The 14048-nt window shown below is 42.1% G+C and overlaps 1 protein-coding gene across 1 annotated transcript in view; it reads left to right on the forward strand.

Annotated features, from left to right (window-relative positions):
• Window positions 1-14048, forward strand: part of LAMB4 (laminin subunit beta 4) — a gene marked incomplete at its 5' end in the record, with an annotated part of 66029 nt that overhangs the window by 22987 nt on the left and 28994 nt on the right. Inside the window, 9 exons of the mRNA XM_070755152.1 lie at window positions 602-681; window positions 2057-2217; window positions 3732-3868; window positions 5082-5267; window positions 6418-6539; window positions 8030-8150; window positions 9518-9695; window positions 10655-10798; window positions 12523-12754. Coding sequence (XP_070611253.1) covers window positions 602-681; window positions 2057-2217; window positions 3732-3868; window positions 5082-5267; window positions 6418-6539; window positions 8030-8150; window positions 9518-9695; window positions 10655-10798; window positions 12523-12754 — 1361 coding nt within the window. The remainder of the gene's footprint in view (window positions 1-601; window positions 682-2056; window positions 2218-3731; window positions 3869-5081; window positions 5268-6417; window positions 6540-8029; window positions 8151-9517; window positions 9696-10654; window positions 10799-12522; window positions 12755-14048) is intronic.

A 14048-nucleotide genomic window follows, 5' to 3' on the forward strand; every position in this document is an offset into this window, starting at 1 on the left:
ATGGTATCCCCCCCCCTTCCGGGAGCTGCAACTAGAGGTAGTATTCACAAACTCCCATGCATGTGCTTTACCTATGTGCAAGCTTTCTGTGCATGCCTTGAAAAATGTAGCTAAATAGGACGGCATTATGTCTCAGTAGTTGGGCGGCCACAATCGCCGCTACCAGTTCGTCCGAACCGGTCTGAATCGGTAGAATACCAGCTCTGCTTACAACTATTGCAACATCCCTGTCTTATGTGATCAAAACTCAGATGCTGGATGTTTGCAATGCCCGCAGGGTCACGTGATCCCCTTTTGGGACCATCTGATAAGCAAGGTCAATGGGGAAGTCAGATTGACTTAACAACCATGTTATTAACTTAACAACTGCAACAAATCACTTAACAACTGCAGCAAGAATGAACGTAAAATGAGGCCGAGCTCATTTAACTAGCCTGGCAAGAAACATCATAAAATGGGTCCAAATTCACTGACCAAGTGTCTCCCTTAGCAACAGAGATGTTGGGCTCAAATGTGGTCGCATGTTGAGGAGCCCCTGTGTATTTTTAATTGAATTCACACACTGGGGTAATCTCTCCATTTCGTTTCTTTTCGATTGTAGGAGGGATATTGGGGCCTTGGAAGCCACGTATATGGATGCACCCCGTGTGACTGTGACATTGGTGGTGCCTACAATGATTCGTAAGTTTCTATCTTTGCTCCTTCATGATATTTAGAAAACAAAAATAAGCTAAAAGTTTCTTGGAAAGTAAGAGATGTAATTAAAGATTTGTCTGTAAAAGAAAGCAATTATGTTATTTCTTGTGTATTGGACCCATAGGTAACCATACCTACGGACTGTTGTGGTTGGCTCATGGGCAGCTCCCCTGGTAACAGATTTTGAACCAGATGAGCCGTGTCCATTGGAGCACCGGAGACCTGTGTGGCTTTCGGAGGGTTCAGACAGTGAGGGGGAAGAAGAGATGGAAACTGAAGGTGCTGGAGAGGTAGAGGTGGAGGCCCCTGCAGTGCCAGTTAGAGCCTCATCTGGGTCAGATGAGGAGGGTTGATTAATGACCCCATCCTCAATGTGGGGGTGCACAGGATTATGGGACAACAGGAGCAGCTGCGCAGACGCAGGAGAAGATCTTAATCATAGCTGGGAGTAATTAGGGAATTCTGCAGCAGGCTTAAATGGGGAGATTTTGTGAGAGTGTGCTTTGCAGGAGTTATCGTTTGTGGTTTAACAGAGACATATGCATTTAAGGAAAATATCAGAGCATCTGAATCAGGGGTGTTAAAATCAAGGCCCGGGGGCCGGATCTGACCCACGGGGTGCTTAGATCTGACCCACCTGGAAGTAGCAAAGGACCGTCCTGCGGTGCCTCTGCCAATGAAAACAGAGCTCTGTTTTGTCTGGCAGAGGACTGCGGGAGACTGTCGTAGCCGAATACAGGGCCCAGGGAGGCGTGCGGAGCCTACCTGCACTCCATTTTCACTGGCAGAGGGCTTCAGGAAGTCATGAGGGCCTTTTAATTGTCCTAGGGGAGTGTCAGATCTTCTTAATGAAAGTTGTAGAAAATTTAAAGGCTTCTTAGACCGTTTAGTTCGTCTTTTATTTTAGCTAGCGGAGGGGGGAAGATGGCGTTTCCTCTCCTCCTCCTTCCTTCATGGATCTTTACAGTTCACGAATTAAATTGGAAAACGGCACAGTTCCCAAGGGTAAACTCACTGTTTGCTTTCAAAGTTCATCAGATTCCGGTATGTTTGAAGTCAGCTCCACCGTCACGGTTGCGCTCGCTAGTTAATGCTTCGTTCTTCTCCATCTGGAAGCGCTCTAGGCCGCCATGATGCTCCTAGTTTACAGTCACACGATCTTTCCGGAGGATAAATCGCTTCCTCGATCAGGCTGCTGCCTCAAAAATCGGACTGACGATACCCCCCTTCCTTCAGACCTTGGCCCTCGAAGACCGATCAAATGGCTATAGAACGGCAGTGTTGAACAGAGCTCGGCTCCACACCGACCGACCGGCTCCGCAGTTGGCTTCTGATATTTTCTACCATTATTTCTTCCTAGGTGCTCACCTACCAACGGACAGTGTGACTGCCGACCTAATATAGTGGGCCGACAATGTAGTGAGCCAGCTTTAAGCTACTTTTTTTTACCCTTGGATTATTATATATACGAGGCTGAAGATGCGACGCCTCTCCTTGGATCTCTGCCCTTGGTATTTGAATTCATTTGAACTGGGTTACAAATAGTGCAGATTAACATGTTGGGTAATCTTTTCGGGACCGGCGGGAAGCAAAGGACAACATGGAAAATTAAAATTACAGGAAAAAGAAATTCATGCATGTTATTTATTTATCTGTGACTGCCAGGAACAACTAATCCTCAGAGAGGTTCTGCAACTTGGGCGTCCTCCTCGATCCACAGCTCACATTAGAGAAACATCTTTCAGCTGTGGCGAGGGGGGCGTTTGCCCAGGTTCGCCTGGTGCACCAGTTGCAGCCCTATTTGGACCGGGAGTCACTGCTCACAGTCACTCATGCCCTCATCACCTCGAGGCTCGACTACTGTAATGCTCTCTACATGGGGCTACCTTTGAAAAGTGTTTGGAAACTTCAGATCGTGCAGAATGCAGCTGCGAGAGCAATCATGGGCTTCCCTAGGTATGCGCATGTCACACCAACACTCCGCATTCTGCATTGGTTGCCAATCAGTTTCCGGTCACAATTCAAAGTGTTGGTTATGACCTATAAAGCCCTTCATGGCACCGGACCAGAATATCTCCGGGACCACGTTCTGCCGCACGAATCCCAGCGACCAGTTAGGTCCCACAGAGTTGGCCTTCTCCGGGTCCCGTCAACTAAACAATGTCGTTTGGCGGGACCCAGGGGAAGAGCCTTCTCTGTGGCGGCCCCAACCCTTTGGAACCAACTCCCCCCAGATATCAGAGTTGCCCCCACCCTCCTTGCCTTTCGTAAGCTCCTTAAAACCCACCTCTGTCGTTAGGCATGGGGGAATTGAGACTTTCCCTCCCCCAGGCTTATAAAATTTATGCATGGTATGTTAGTATGTATGATTGGTTTCTAAATTGGGGTTTTAAATTAACTTAAATATTAGATTTGTTTACATTGTATTATTATTGCTGTGAGCCGCCCCAAGTCTGCGGAGAGGGGCGGCATACAAATCTGATTAATAAATAAATAAATAAATAAATAAATAAATAGTCTAGCGGTAACAACATTCGCCTCCCACTTGAAAGGTCGAGAGTTCAATCCTAGGCAGCAATAGATGTTTCTCTATTAGAGCACAAAGAGAAAATATCTGCTGTTAACTCAGTGTAGGTGTCAGGAAGGGTATCCGTCCAGCAAATGCTCAGCTATATCCAATCAGCCTGAATCTACCCCGATTAAAATGTCATAAAAAGAATTTTTTTTTTTGGTGGCTGCTACATTTCAAGCAGCTTTTCCCAATATGGCCTACAGAAAGAAGTTTATCTTCCTTCTCTTTCTCTATATGAGTTTTACTACCTTTTCATTAGCATAATAACATCTAAAAATGGAGGTTTAACTTTCTTCCGTTTAAATCCGTTGCTCAAAATGGTGGAAAGTTTCATTTCTACAGGAAAATCAAGACAGGAAGCTTAAATTCTGCCATTTCCTAATGATTCACAGCACGATTGCGTGGAATGTATTTCTAACGTTAACTCTCAGATTCTCATACTGTTATCCTTTCAATATATCCAATAAGGTTCAACCAACGACGATGCCGCGCTGTGATGTCTACTTTCAGCAACAAGGCTATGATTTCACAATTGAAAATGGAAAAATTGTCTTGAAGAAAATGAAGAAAAGGGGCAACAGGAAGCTGACAGCTGGACAAGTAAATCTATTATTATTATTATTATTATTATTATTATTATTATTATTATTATTATTATAATAGAAGACTGATGGCAGAAAAAGACCTCATGATCCATCTACTCTGCCCTTATACTATTTTTTGTATTTTATCTTAGGATGGATCTATGTTTATCCCAGGCATGTTTAAATTCAGTTAATGTGGATTTATCAACCACGTCTGCTGGAAGTTTGTTCCAGGGATCTACTACTCTTTCAGTCAAATAATATTTTCTCATGTTGCTTTTGATCTTTCCCCCAACTAACTTCAGATTGTGTCCTCTTGTTCTTGTGTTCACTTTCCTATTAAAAACACTTCTGAATCTTATTTAACCCTTTGACAATTATTATTATTATTATTATTATTATTATTATTATTATTATTATTATTATTATTACAGTAGAATCTCGGTTTTCTGGATTATCAGATGTCGCAGCTGCCAAGGACTGTGTGATGTAGTGGTGAATTATATGTGTTGATCCCAGTAAAGCAGCGTTTTGCAATTGACACAGGGAGATTTTATCAATTCCGATGGATTTCCCCTGAGATCCTTTGGCACTGCGCCCAGCGTGCCAAGTACCACTGAGACCACTTTCACTGGCTTATGCCAGAGTTGTTGCAGCTCGATTTTCAGATCTTCGTATTTCGCAAATTTCTCTAGCTGCTTCTCTTCAATTTTGCTGTCCCCTGGGATTGTGATATAGATGATCCTTTCTATTCTGAAGTAGTATTTTGGGAAGTATTTTAATCTAGACTTCCTGATAAATAATATAGCACAAACCTAGTCCACAAAACCTCCCTCTTTTTATTTTAACGGCTGTGAATTATGTTCATTCCCAGCTGTAATAAGTCCCAAACAATGCTAATTAGTTGACAAAGTCTTTTGGAAGAAGGCAGATAAGCACCAACCTTTATCTCTCTTGACACGCTGCCAAAGACCTAATTGGCAAAGAGCTTTGCAAGGCCAAACAGAACACGGAGTTTACGTACATGATAAAACCAATAAAATAAAAAATAAAATGCCTTTGAACCACTCGGAAGGATGTTTTATAGCTGCATCTGTTCCTTCCTAACATTCACCCCTCCGGAGTTCTCACAACCATCAGGCCTTCTATAGATAATGTGGCAAGCCATTAATTTATCATCAACTTCTGTAGCCATCTTGACAAATTGTCCTTTTAAAACCCTCTTTCAGAATCCGGTTCCATTCAGCAGAAATCCAGCTCTGAATATTGTGATTAAAGAGGTCGTGCCTGGAAAGCCTGTGACGTGGTCAGGACTGGGTTTCGTTCGTGTGCAAAGCGAAGCTGGATTGCGTTTTTTGATCAAGAACGTTCCATTTCTGATGGACTTTAATATCCTCGTCCGTTATGAGCCCGAGGTAACGATTTATATGCCTAATTCTTTCAGCGTCTTCATAGAGACCCAGACCAAAAGCAAGGGCTCTGGAATAAGTCAAGTACTTGAACTTATAAAATGTTTTTAAAAAGACTCAAATGAAACCTGCCACGTGTACCTTGATGGCAGTGAAGGGCTGCCATTTTTTTTACTACCACGCCGTGAGCGTGGCTTATTTTGTGGGTGTGGCTTGCCAACCATGGGACCAGGTGGGAGTGGCTTGACGATCATGTGACCGGGGTGGCTTTAAAGTCACGTGACTGGCTTAAAGGTGGCCAACTTGACGTCACTCACATCAAGGGTTTGGATTAGTCTTCGAGTCTTTGGAGAGGGGCGGAATACAAATCTAATAAATAATAATAATAATAATAATAATAATAATAATAATAATAATAATAATTATAATAATTATTATTATTATGGTGCCTAGCCTCTCCTTGCCTCAAGGAGATACAATTTCCCTATCTATTTACTATTACTGAACATCCAAAATATACTACACTGCTTTAAAAAAAAGGGAACACTTAAACAACACAATATAACTCCAAGTAAATCAAACTTCTGTGAAATCAAACTGTCCACTTAGGAAGCAACACTGATTGACAATCAATTTCATAGTGCACATTCAACTTTCTACAGAAGACCTCCCAAGGCCCCTGTCAACTCTGTTATATTGTTAAAAAATAATAAAGACGGGATACAGATTAATTCATTCATTAATCTCAGTCCCAAGAGGGAGAGACTTACGTAATGCACAGTCCCATGTTGAATTTTATTACTTACTAAAGTTGTCTTATCGATTGCTCAGCAGTGTTTGTTGTGGACAATGTCAAAAACAACAAGACGAAGATGCAAAAACACAAACACACACCCACAAACACACACACACACTCCTCCGGATGCTGATGTCATTGGAATTGGTTATCCTGCCAAAAATTGTTGGGGGTTTTTCGGCGGTAGCATTAACTAACCTGGAGAATACTTACTTGTAAAGAAAACCTCTGTTGACCAGCTGTTTCATTTCCTGGTCCAATAACTCAGTATGCTCTCGTAGACACAACTCATAAAGTCAGAAATATTTACATGTTGTTTGAATCTTGGTTGTTCTTGTCGTTTTTCACCCAAACATCCAGACTTCAGCTGACTGGAACGCAACAATTGTTGTTAAGTCTTCTGGTCCTGAAGGAAGCGAACGCTGCAAGAACCGAGTTGCCCTGGAAGAACCACGGTTCCTTGATCTGCCATCCACAAGGAGGTCTGGTATTCAGTTTTCAAAAATTAAAATGAATGCAATGGAAGTAGAAGTAGGAATAGGAATAAGTAGAATAGAACAGAACAGAATATATGAAATGGAAATGAAATGGAATGGAAGAATAGGGTAGAGTAGAATAGAGTAGAGTAGAACAGAACAGAACAGAATACAGTAATACCTCGTCTTACGAACCTAATTGGTTCCGGAAGTAGGTTCGTAAGGCGAAATGTTCATAAGACGAAACATTGTTTCCCATAGGAAACAATGTAAAAGGGATTAATCCGTGCAAAAAGAAAAAACAAATCGCAAAATGGTGCTCCGCTGGGCGCCGCCGCCTGGCTGTCACCTTTTAAAACAGCTGGGGGGGCTTCTCGGCGTTCTCCCGAACCCGAACTTTTTGGGTTCGGGAGGCCGCTGAGAAGCGCCACCGCCTGGCTGTCACCTTCTGAAACAGCCGTGGGGCTTCTCGGCGTTCTCCTGAACGCCAAACCCAGAAGCTTGGGTTCAGGTTCCGGAGGCCACCGAGAAGCGCCCGGCTGTTTCAGAGGGTGACAGCCGGGTGGTGGCGCTTCTCGGCGGCCTCCTGAACCCAAACCTGAACCCAAATTTCTGGGTTCGGCGTTAGGGAGAACGCCGAGAAGCCCCCCGGCTGTTTCAGAAGGTGACAGCCGGGCGGTGGCTCTTCTCAGCGGCCTCCTGAACCCAAACCTGAAAAGTTTGGGTTCGGTTTTGGGAGAACGCCGAGAAGCCCCCTTGCTGTTTTAAAAGGTGACAGCAGGGTGGCGGCGCCCAGAGAAGCACCATTTTGCGATCTGCGGTGGGTTCGTAACCCGAAAAAAGTTCGTAAGAAGGGGCAAAAAATTTCCGAACCCCGGGTTCATATCACGAGGGGTTTGTATCACGAGGGATTCGTATCATGAGGTACCACTGTATTTGTAGTGGAGTGAAGTGGAGTGAAATGGAATGGAATGGAAGAATAGGATAGAGTAGAGTAGGGTAGAGTAGAGTAGAATAGAATAGAATAGAATAGAATAGAATAGAATAGAATATGGAATATAAGAAGATAGGAGGGGAGAATGAAATGGAATATAGAATATAGAGACTAGAATAAAAATATAAATAATAAGAGAAGAGAACAGAACAGAAGAAGAATGGAATATGGAATACAGGGTAGGGTAGGTAGGGTAGAACAGAACAACTCTCTCTAAGCTATTTATGGAGTTAGCTTCTTGCCCCCAACAATCTGGGTCCCTCCTTTTTCCCACCATGGAAGGACGGAAGGCTGAGTCAACCTTGAGCCTGGTGAGATTTGAAACTGCCAAACTGCAGTCAGCAGGCAATCAGCAGAAGTAGCCTGCAGTACTGCACTCTCACCACTGCGCCACCATGGCTCATACTTGCAATACATGACAATGCACATTTCACACTGCTTTAATTGATGCTAAAACCAAAATAACTGCATTTTTCAAACCCCAAATGATTCTTTTCAACAGAATTCAGTTGCTGTCTACTCCGATATGCTTACAACCAACGAAGGAGTATTTTGTAGATGTCTATTTTTCCAAGGCTTCAGGTCCTGAAACGAAGTCTCAATCCTCCATACTGGTTGATTCAGTAAGTGGCAATGATACGATAATAATTTTTTATACAAACTGTCAGGCAATAATGTTATTATTATTCATTTCTTTCAACTGGTAAAAATTATACTATTCCCCAGAGTCGGTCCTAAGTCTGAAGGACTATGGGATCCCCGCAACCGTTGTAACTTTGAAACAGGGTTCTCTGTAATTTGGGGGCCTCTGTCGTAACTTTGAACATTCATTAAGTGAGCTGTCAGATCTTAAGGACTAGTTGTATTCTTCAATGTTTTGAGACTTGTATTAATATTATAAATCAGACTCGTCTGGTTTATTTTGTTTGCTTAACAGTATAAGTCATATTTCTAATCTTTACCCCCTTTTTCCCAGCCATTGATAAAATAAATTCCATATCTGATAGCATTGAGTATCTTTTTTTCTGTTTAATCTTCAATAAAATTCTGTCCATTTTTAAACAGTCGAATATTTTCTTAATTATTTCTAGTGATATTTCCAATGTTGAGCAAATATAATCCTCGCTTCGGTTAGTACATGCAATGTTAAATATACACTTTATCAATTTTTTCTGATACTATACCTAGTAAGAAAAGTTCAGGTTTAAGATCTACATGTTATCCTAACACCTTTTCTAACCACATGTGTATTTTTACCCCACATATTGTTTTATTTTGCTTTAACACAAGTTCACCACAGGTAAAATATGGGCCAGGTTTTTGGTTACATTTCCAAAATTTACTAGACATATTTTTGAACATTTTGGCTAACCTAGCAGGTGGTAGGTGCCATCTGTAAAACATTTCATATAAGTTTTCTTTATCCAAATTGGCCATGGTTAATTTATAATTCCTTTCCTGTCTATTTTGCCATTTCTCTAGTTCTATATTATGTTATTTGACCACTTATCACAGTTTTTTAACTTGTTCCTCTTCCATTTTCAAATTTGTTTCCATTTTCAAATTTCCATTTTCAAATTCAAAACTTGTTCATCTTCCATTTTCAAATAAGTGCACCAGCGTGCCTTCTGTCCCCTGTCCTATTGTCTCTCCTATATTTCTTTATATATCTTTTCTTCTATTCCTATATCTTTTCTTCCATTCTTTCATTGATATATTTTATTCCTATATCTTTTCTTCTATTGTTTCTTTCATATATTTTACTATGAGTCTTCGGAGAGGGGCGGCATACAAATCCAAATAATAAAATAAATAAAATAAAATGAGTATATCCTCTGTAACCTTCATTACGTTTTGGACAATATAAATAAATAAAATAAATGAAAAAATAAATTTAGTAGAAAGTTACATTGTTGTTTATTGAGCACTAAATAAATGCAACCGTAGAAAATTAATAAAACTTTATTTTTAAATATATACATATATATAGGTTGGACTCCTTCCTGCCATAGCTTCCGTGGAAAACCTTTGCGATCAAAATGATTTAGAGGAGTTCCAGCGGTATCATTGCGTGGAAAGTGCTTCAGAAATCGGACCTCACATCTTACCGGAAACATGTGCAAAACTTATCGCGAGTTTGTCTGCCCGGATTCACAATGGTGCCACCCGTATGTCCTTGTCTTCTACTTGTTGAAATACAGTGCTACCTCGTCTTACAAATGCCTCGTCATACAAACTTTTCGAGATACAAACCCAGGGTTTAAGATTTTTTTTGCCTCTTCTTACAAACTATTTTCACCTTACAAACCCACCACCACCGCTGGGATGCCCCGCCTCCAGACTTCCGTTGCCAGCGAAGCACCCGTTTTTGCGCTGCTGGGATTCCCCTGAGGCTCCCCTCCATGGGAAACACCACATCCAGACTTCTGTGTTTTTGTGATGCTGCAGGGGAATCCCAGCAGGGGAATCCCAGCATCGCAAAAATGAGCACTTTGCTGGCAACGGAAGTCTGGAGGTGGGGTTTCCCATGGAGGGGAGCCTGAGGGGAATCCCAGCAGTGCAAAAACGGGCGCTTCGGTTGCCAAAAGGGGTGAATTTTGGGCTTGCACGCATTAATCGCTTTTCCATTGATTCCTATGGGAAACATTGTTTCGTCTTAAAAACTTTTCAACTTAAGAACCTCGTCCTGGAACCAATTAAGTTTGTAAGATAAGGTATCACTGTATTGTATCTCCTCTATTGTATTACCTATATAATTTATATGTGACGGCTCAGTGGCTAAGCCACTAAGCTTGTCGGTCAGAAAGGCCGGCAAAGGGACGATTGCTTGCTAGCAAAGGACAGAATATCACTGGCATAAGGGATGAAAAAAAGACTTCTAAAGGGCAAAAGCCCAGCTGATTGTTGGAGGGAGCAGCTGTGAAAAAAGCAGGAAGATGCTTCACTCGTTAGCGCTTTGTTAGGGCTGAAAAAAAGCTTAGTAAAAGCTACATTTGGAGTATAAGACGCACCCAAATTTTCAGCCTCTTTTCAGGGGGGAGTGCATCTTATACTCTGAAACATATGGTAATTCTTCTTACTTTTCTTCTACTTTGGCATCGTCAATCAAATGTGTTTCAACCCAAAGCCTGCAGGTGCAACCCACAAGGTTCTCTAAATACTCAATGCACAAAACTTGGAGGCCAGTGTCAATGCAAACCCAATGTTGTAGGACGCTGTTGCGATAAATGTGCAGCCGGAAGTCACAGCTTCGGACCCCAAGGTTGCCTTGGTAAGTAACGGTCTACTGTATGTCCAGTCTGGTCAATTTATGACTTCTTTTTACTGAATACACAAATACACAAAGATATAGACATGTTGAACAAAATGAAATTTAGGCACAGATGTAGTGCAGGTCAGGGGTCGGCAACCTTAAACACCCAAAGAGCCACAAAAGTCCTAAGTACTGTTCAATTCTGGAGTTGACCAGATGTCCGCTTCGTGCTATCACGGTGTCCGTTTTCCTTTGCCAATCAGAAGTCTTGTTCCCCTACCATAGAGTTTTCTTCTAGCATGGCATCCTTTTTCCTCCGCTGATCGGAAGTCCAGTTCCCCCACCATAGAGTCTTCTCCTAGTGCAGCATCCTTTTCCTCCACCGAACAGAGGTCTGGTTCCCCTACCATAGAGTTTTCTTCTAGCATGGCATCCTTTTTCCTCCGCTGATCGGAAGTCCAGTTCTCCCACCATAGAGTCTCCTCCTAGTGCAGCATCCTTTTCCTCCACCGAACAGAAGTCCAGTTCCCCCACCATAGAGTCTCCTCCTAGTGCAGCATCCTTTTCCTCCACCGAACAGAAGTCTGGTTCCCCTACCATAGAGTCTCCTTCTAGCATGGCGTCCTTTCCCCTCCGCTGATCGGAAGTCCAGTTCCCCCACCATAGAGTCTTCTCCTAGTGCAGCATCCTTTTCCTCCACCAAACAGAAGTCTGGTTCCCCTACCATAGAGTCTCCTTCTAGCATGGCATCCTTTTTCCTCCGCTGATCGGAAGTCTAGTTCCCCCACCATAGAGTCTCCTCTTAGAGCAGCATCCTTCTCCTCCACTGACCAGAAATCCGGTTTCCCCCATCATAGAGTTTTCTTGTAGCAACAAAGATGATGAGGGGACTGGAGGCGAAAACATATGAAAACAGTTGCATGAATTGGGTAGGACTAGTTTAATGAAAAGAAGGACTAGGGAAATAAAACTTCAAAAAAGCTACATTCAGAATATAAGACGCACCCAAATTTTCAGCCTCTTTTTAGTGGGGAAAAAGGTGCATCTTAAACTCCAAAAAATATAGTAACTAAAGCACTGATGATGTTGTTGTTTGGTTTTTAAATATGATAGGGTTTTATATGCTTCTTTTTCAATATTAGATTTGTTTCGCTATAATATTGTTTTTTATTATTGTTGCGAGCCGCCCCGAGTCTTCGGAGAGGGGCGGCATACAAATCTAATAAATTATTATTATTATTAATTATTATAGAAACATAGAAACATAGAAGACTGACGGCAGAAAAAGACCTCATGGTCCATCTAGTCTGCCCTTATACTATTTCCTGTATTTTATCTTAGGATGGATCTGTTTATCCCAGGCATGTTTAAATTCAGTTACTGTGGATTTACCAACCACGTCTGCTGGAAGTTTGTTCCAAGGATCTACTACTCTTTCAGTGAAATAATATTTCCTCACGTTGCTTTTGATCTTTCCCCCAACTAACCTCAGATTGTGTCCCCTTGTTCTTGTGTTCACTTTCCTATTAACAACACTTCCCTCCTGAACCTTATTTAACCCTTTAACACATTTAAATGTTTCGATCATGTTTAGTATTCGATCATGATTATTATTATTATTACCTAGTTTGATAATGAAACATCTGGAAGAAAACAACCAGGCTCAGAGACCACCAAGGAGCCCACATTAACTAGATCACAGGCCATCTAAAACCGTTGTCTTTTCTTTTTTTCCAATGTAGCGTGTGAATGTCATCCTCAAGGATCAGTAGGGACCCTGTGTGACCAGGTGACCGGACAATGTTCTTGTCGACCGGAAGTAGCCGGCCAGCGGTGCAATCAATGCCTACTTGGATATTTTGGGTTTCCTCACTGTCGTCCTTGTGTTTGCAATGGCTTCTCGGAACTTTGCGATCTGCAGACTGGAGCGTGTTTGAACTGTACCGGGTTCACCACCGGATCTAACTGTGAAAGGTGAAAGGTGGATGAATGTTTAAGCAAGCACAACATTTCTGCACATTTCTCATATCTCTGAGCTATCAGCTGAATATTTGCTAGACTTCCATGTTTCCCCTGTGTATGTGTATCTTTGACCACTCAGAGATAACTCTGCATGCTCCTTAACATTGTTCAAATTGAAGGGTCCCTGGGGCCCGCCGAGCTTGGTGGTTTTCTCGCAGATGTTTCAGGACCAAACTAAGTACAGTGGTACCTCTACTTACAAACTTAATTCATTCCGTGACCAGGTTCTTAAGTAGAAAAGTTTGTAAGAAGAAGCAAGTTTTCCCATAGGAATCGATGTAAAAGCAAATAACGTGTGCGATTGGGGAAACCACATGGAGGGTGGAGGCCCTGTTTCCTACCAGGAGATTCCTAGTAAGGCCCCATGGAGGCTTCTCCCTGCCTTTTCCGGCCCTGTTTCCTCCCAGGAGATTCTTAGAGAGGCCTCATGGAGTTTTCCCCCTGCCTTTTCTGGCCCTGTTTCCTCCCAGGAGATTCCTAGAGAGGCCCCATGGAGGCTTCTCCCTGCCTTTTCCGGTTACAGTTTCGGAGGCTCGGGTTTGTAAGTGGAAAATGGTTCTTGAGAAGAGGCAAAAAAATCTTGAACACCCAGTTCTTATCTAGAAAAGTCCTTAAGTAGAAGCATTCTTAGGTAGAGGTATCACTGTAACTTCATCAATGCTAGAAGGGAGTGGACTTTCTGGAGACGAGTGTCAGAGTTGAGTTTAGAAGCTGCCTGCCCAGAAGTAGAAAGGATATCAGGCACTGGAGAATAATAATTAATAATAATAATTTATTAGATTAGGAGAGGTTTCGGAATGAAGACACTACAGCAGGGATTCAGACTTTTACTTCTTCTTAGTAGCAAAACTATAGTCTCTATTCTATATTACAGAACACCAAACTATCTTACTAGACGACTCTACCCCTACTACCCATAAACTACAACAAACCACCACTGACCACAAGCCACACCTATGCAAAGGTGCATTACAGTATATACATAGAAACCTAGAAACATAGAAGACTGACGGCAGAAAAAGACCTCATGGTCCATCTAGTCTGCCCTTATACTATTTCGTGTATTTTATCTTACAATGGATATATGTTTATCCCAGGCATGTTTAAATTCACCAAAACCACGTCTCCTGGAAGTTTGTTCCAAGGATCTACTACTCTTTCAGTAAAATAATATTTTCTCATGTTGCTTTTGATCTTTCCCCTAACTAACTAAGTATTCCAAATGTGGTCTCACCAGCGCTCTATA

This window comes from Erythrolamprus reginae, chromosome 6, assembly GCF_031021105.1.
Source record: "Erythrolamprus reginae isolate rEryReg1 chromosome 6, rEryReg1.hap1, whole genome shotgun sequence".
Classification (NCBI taxonomy): Eukaryota; Metazoa; Chordata; class Lepidosauria; order Squamata; family Dipsadidae; genus Erythrolamprus; species Erythrolamprus reginae.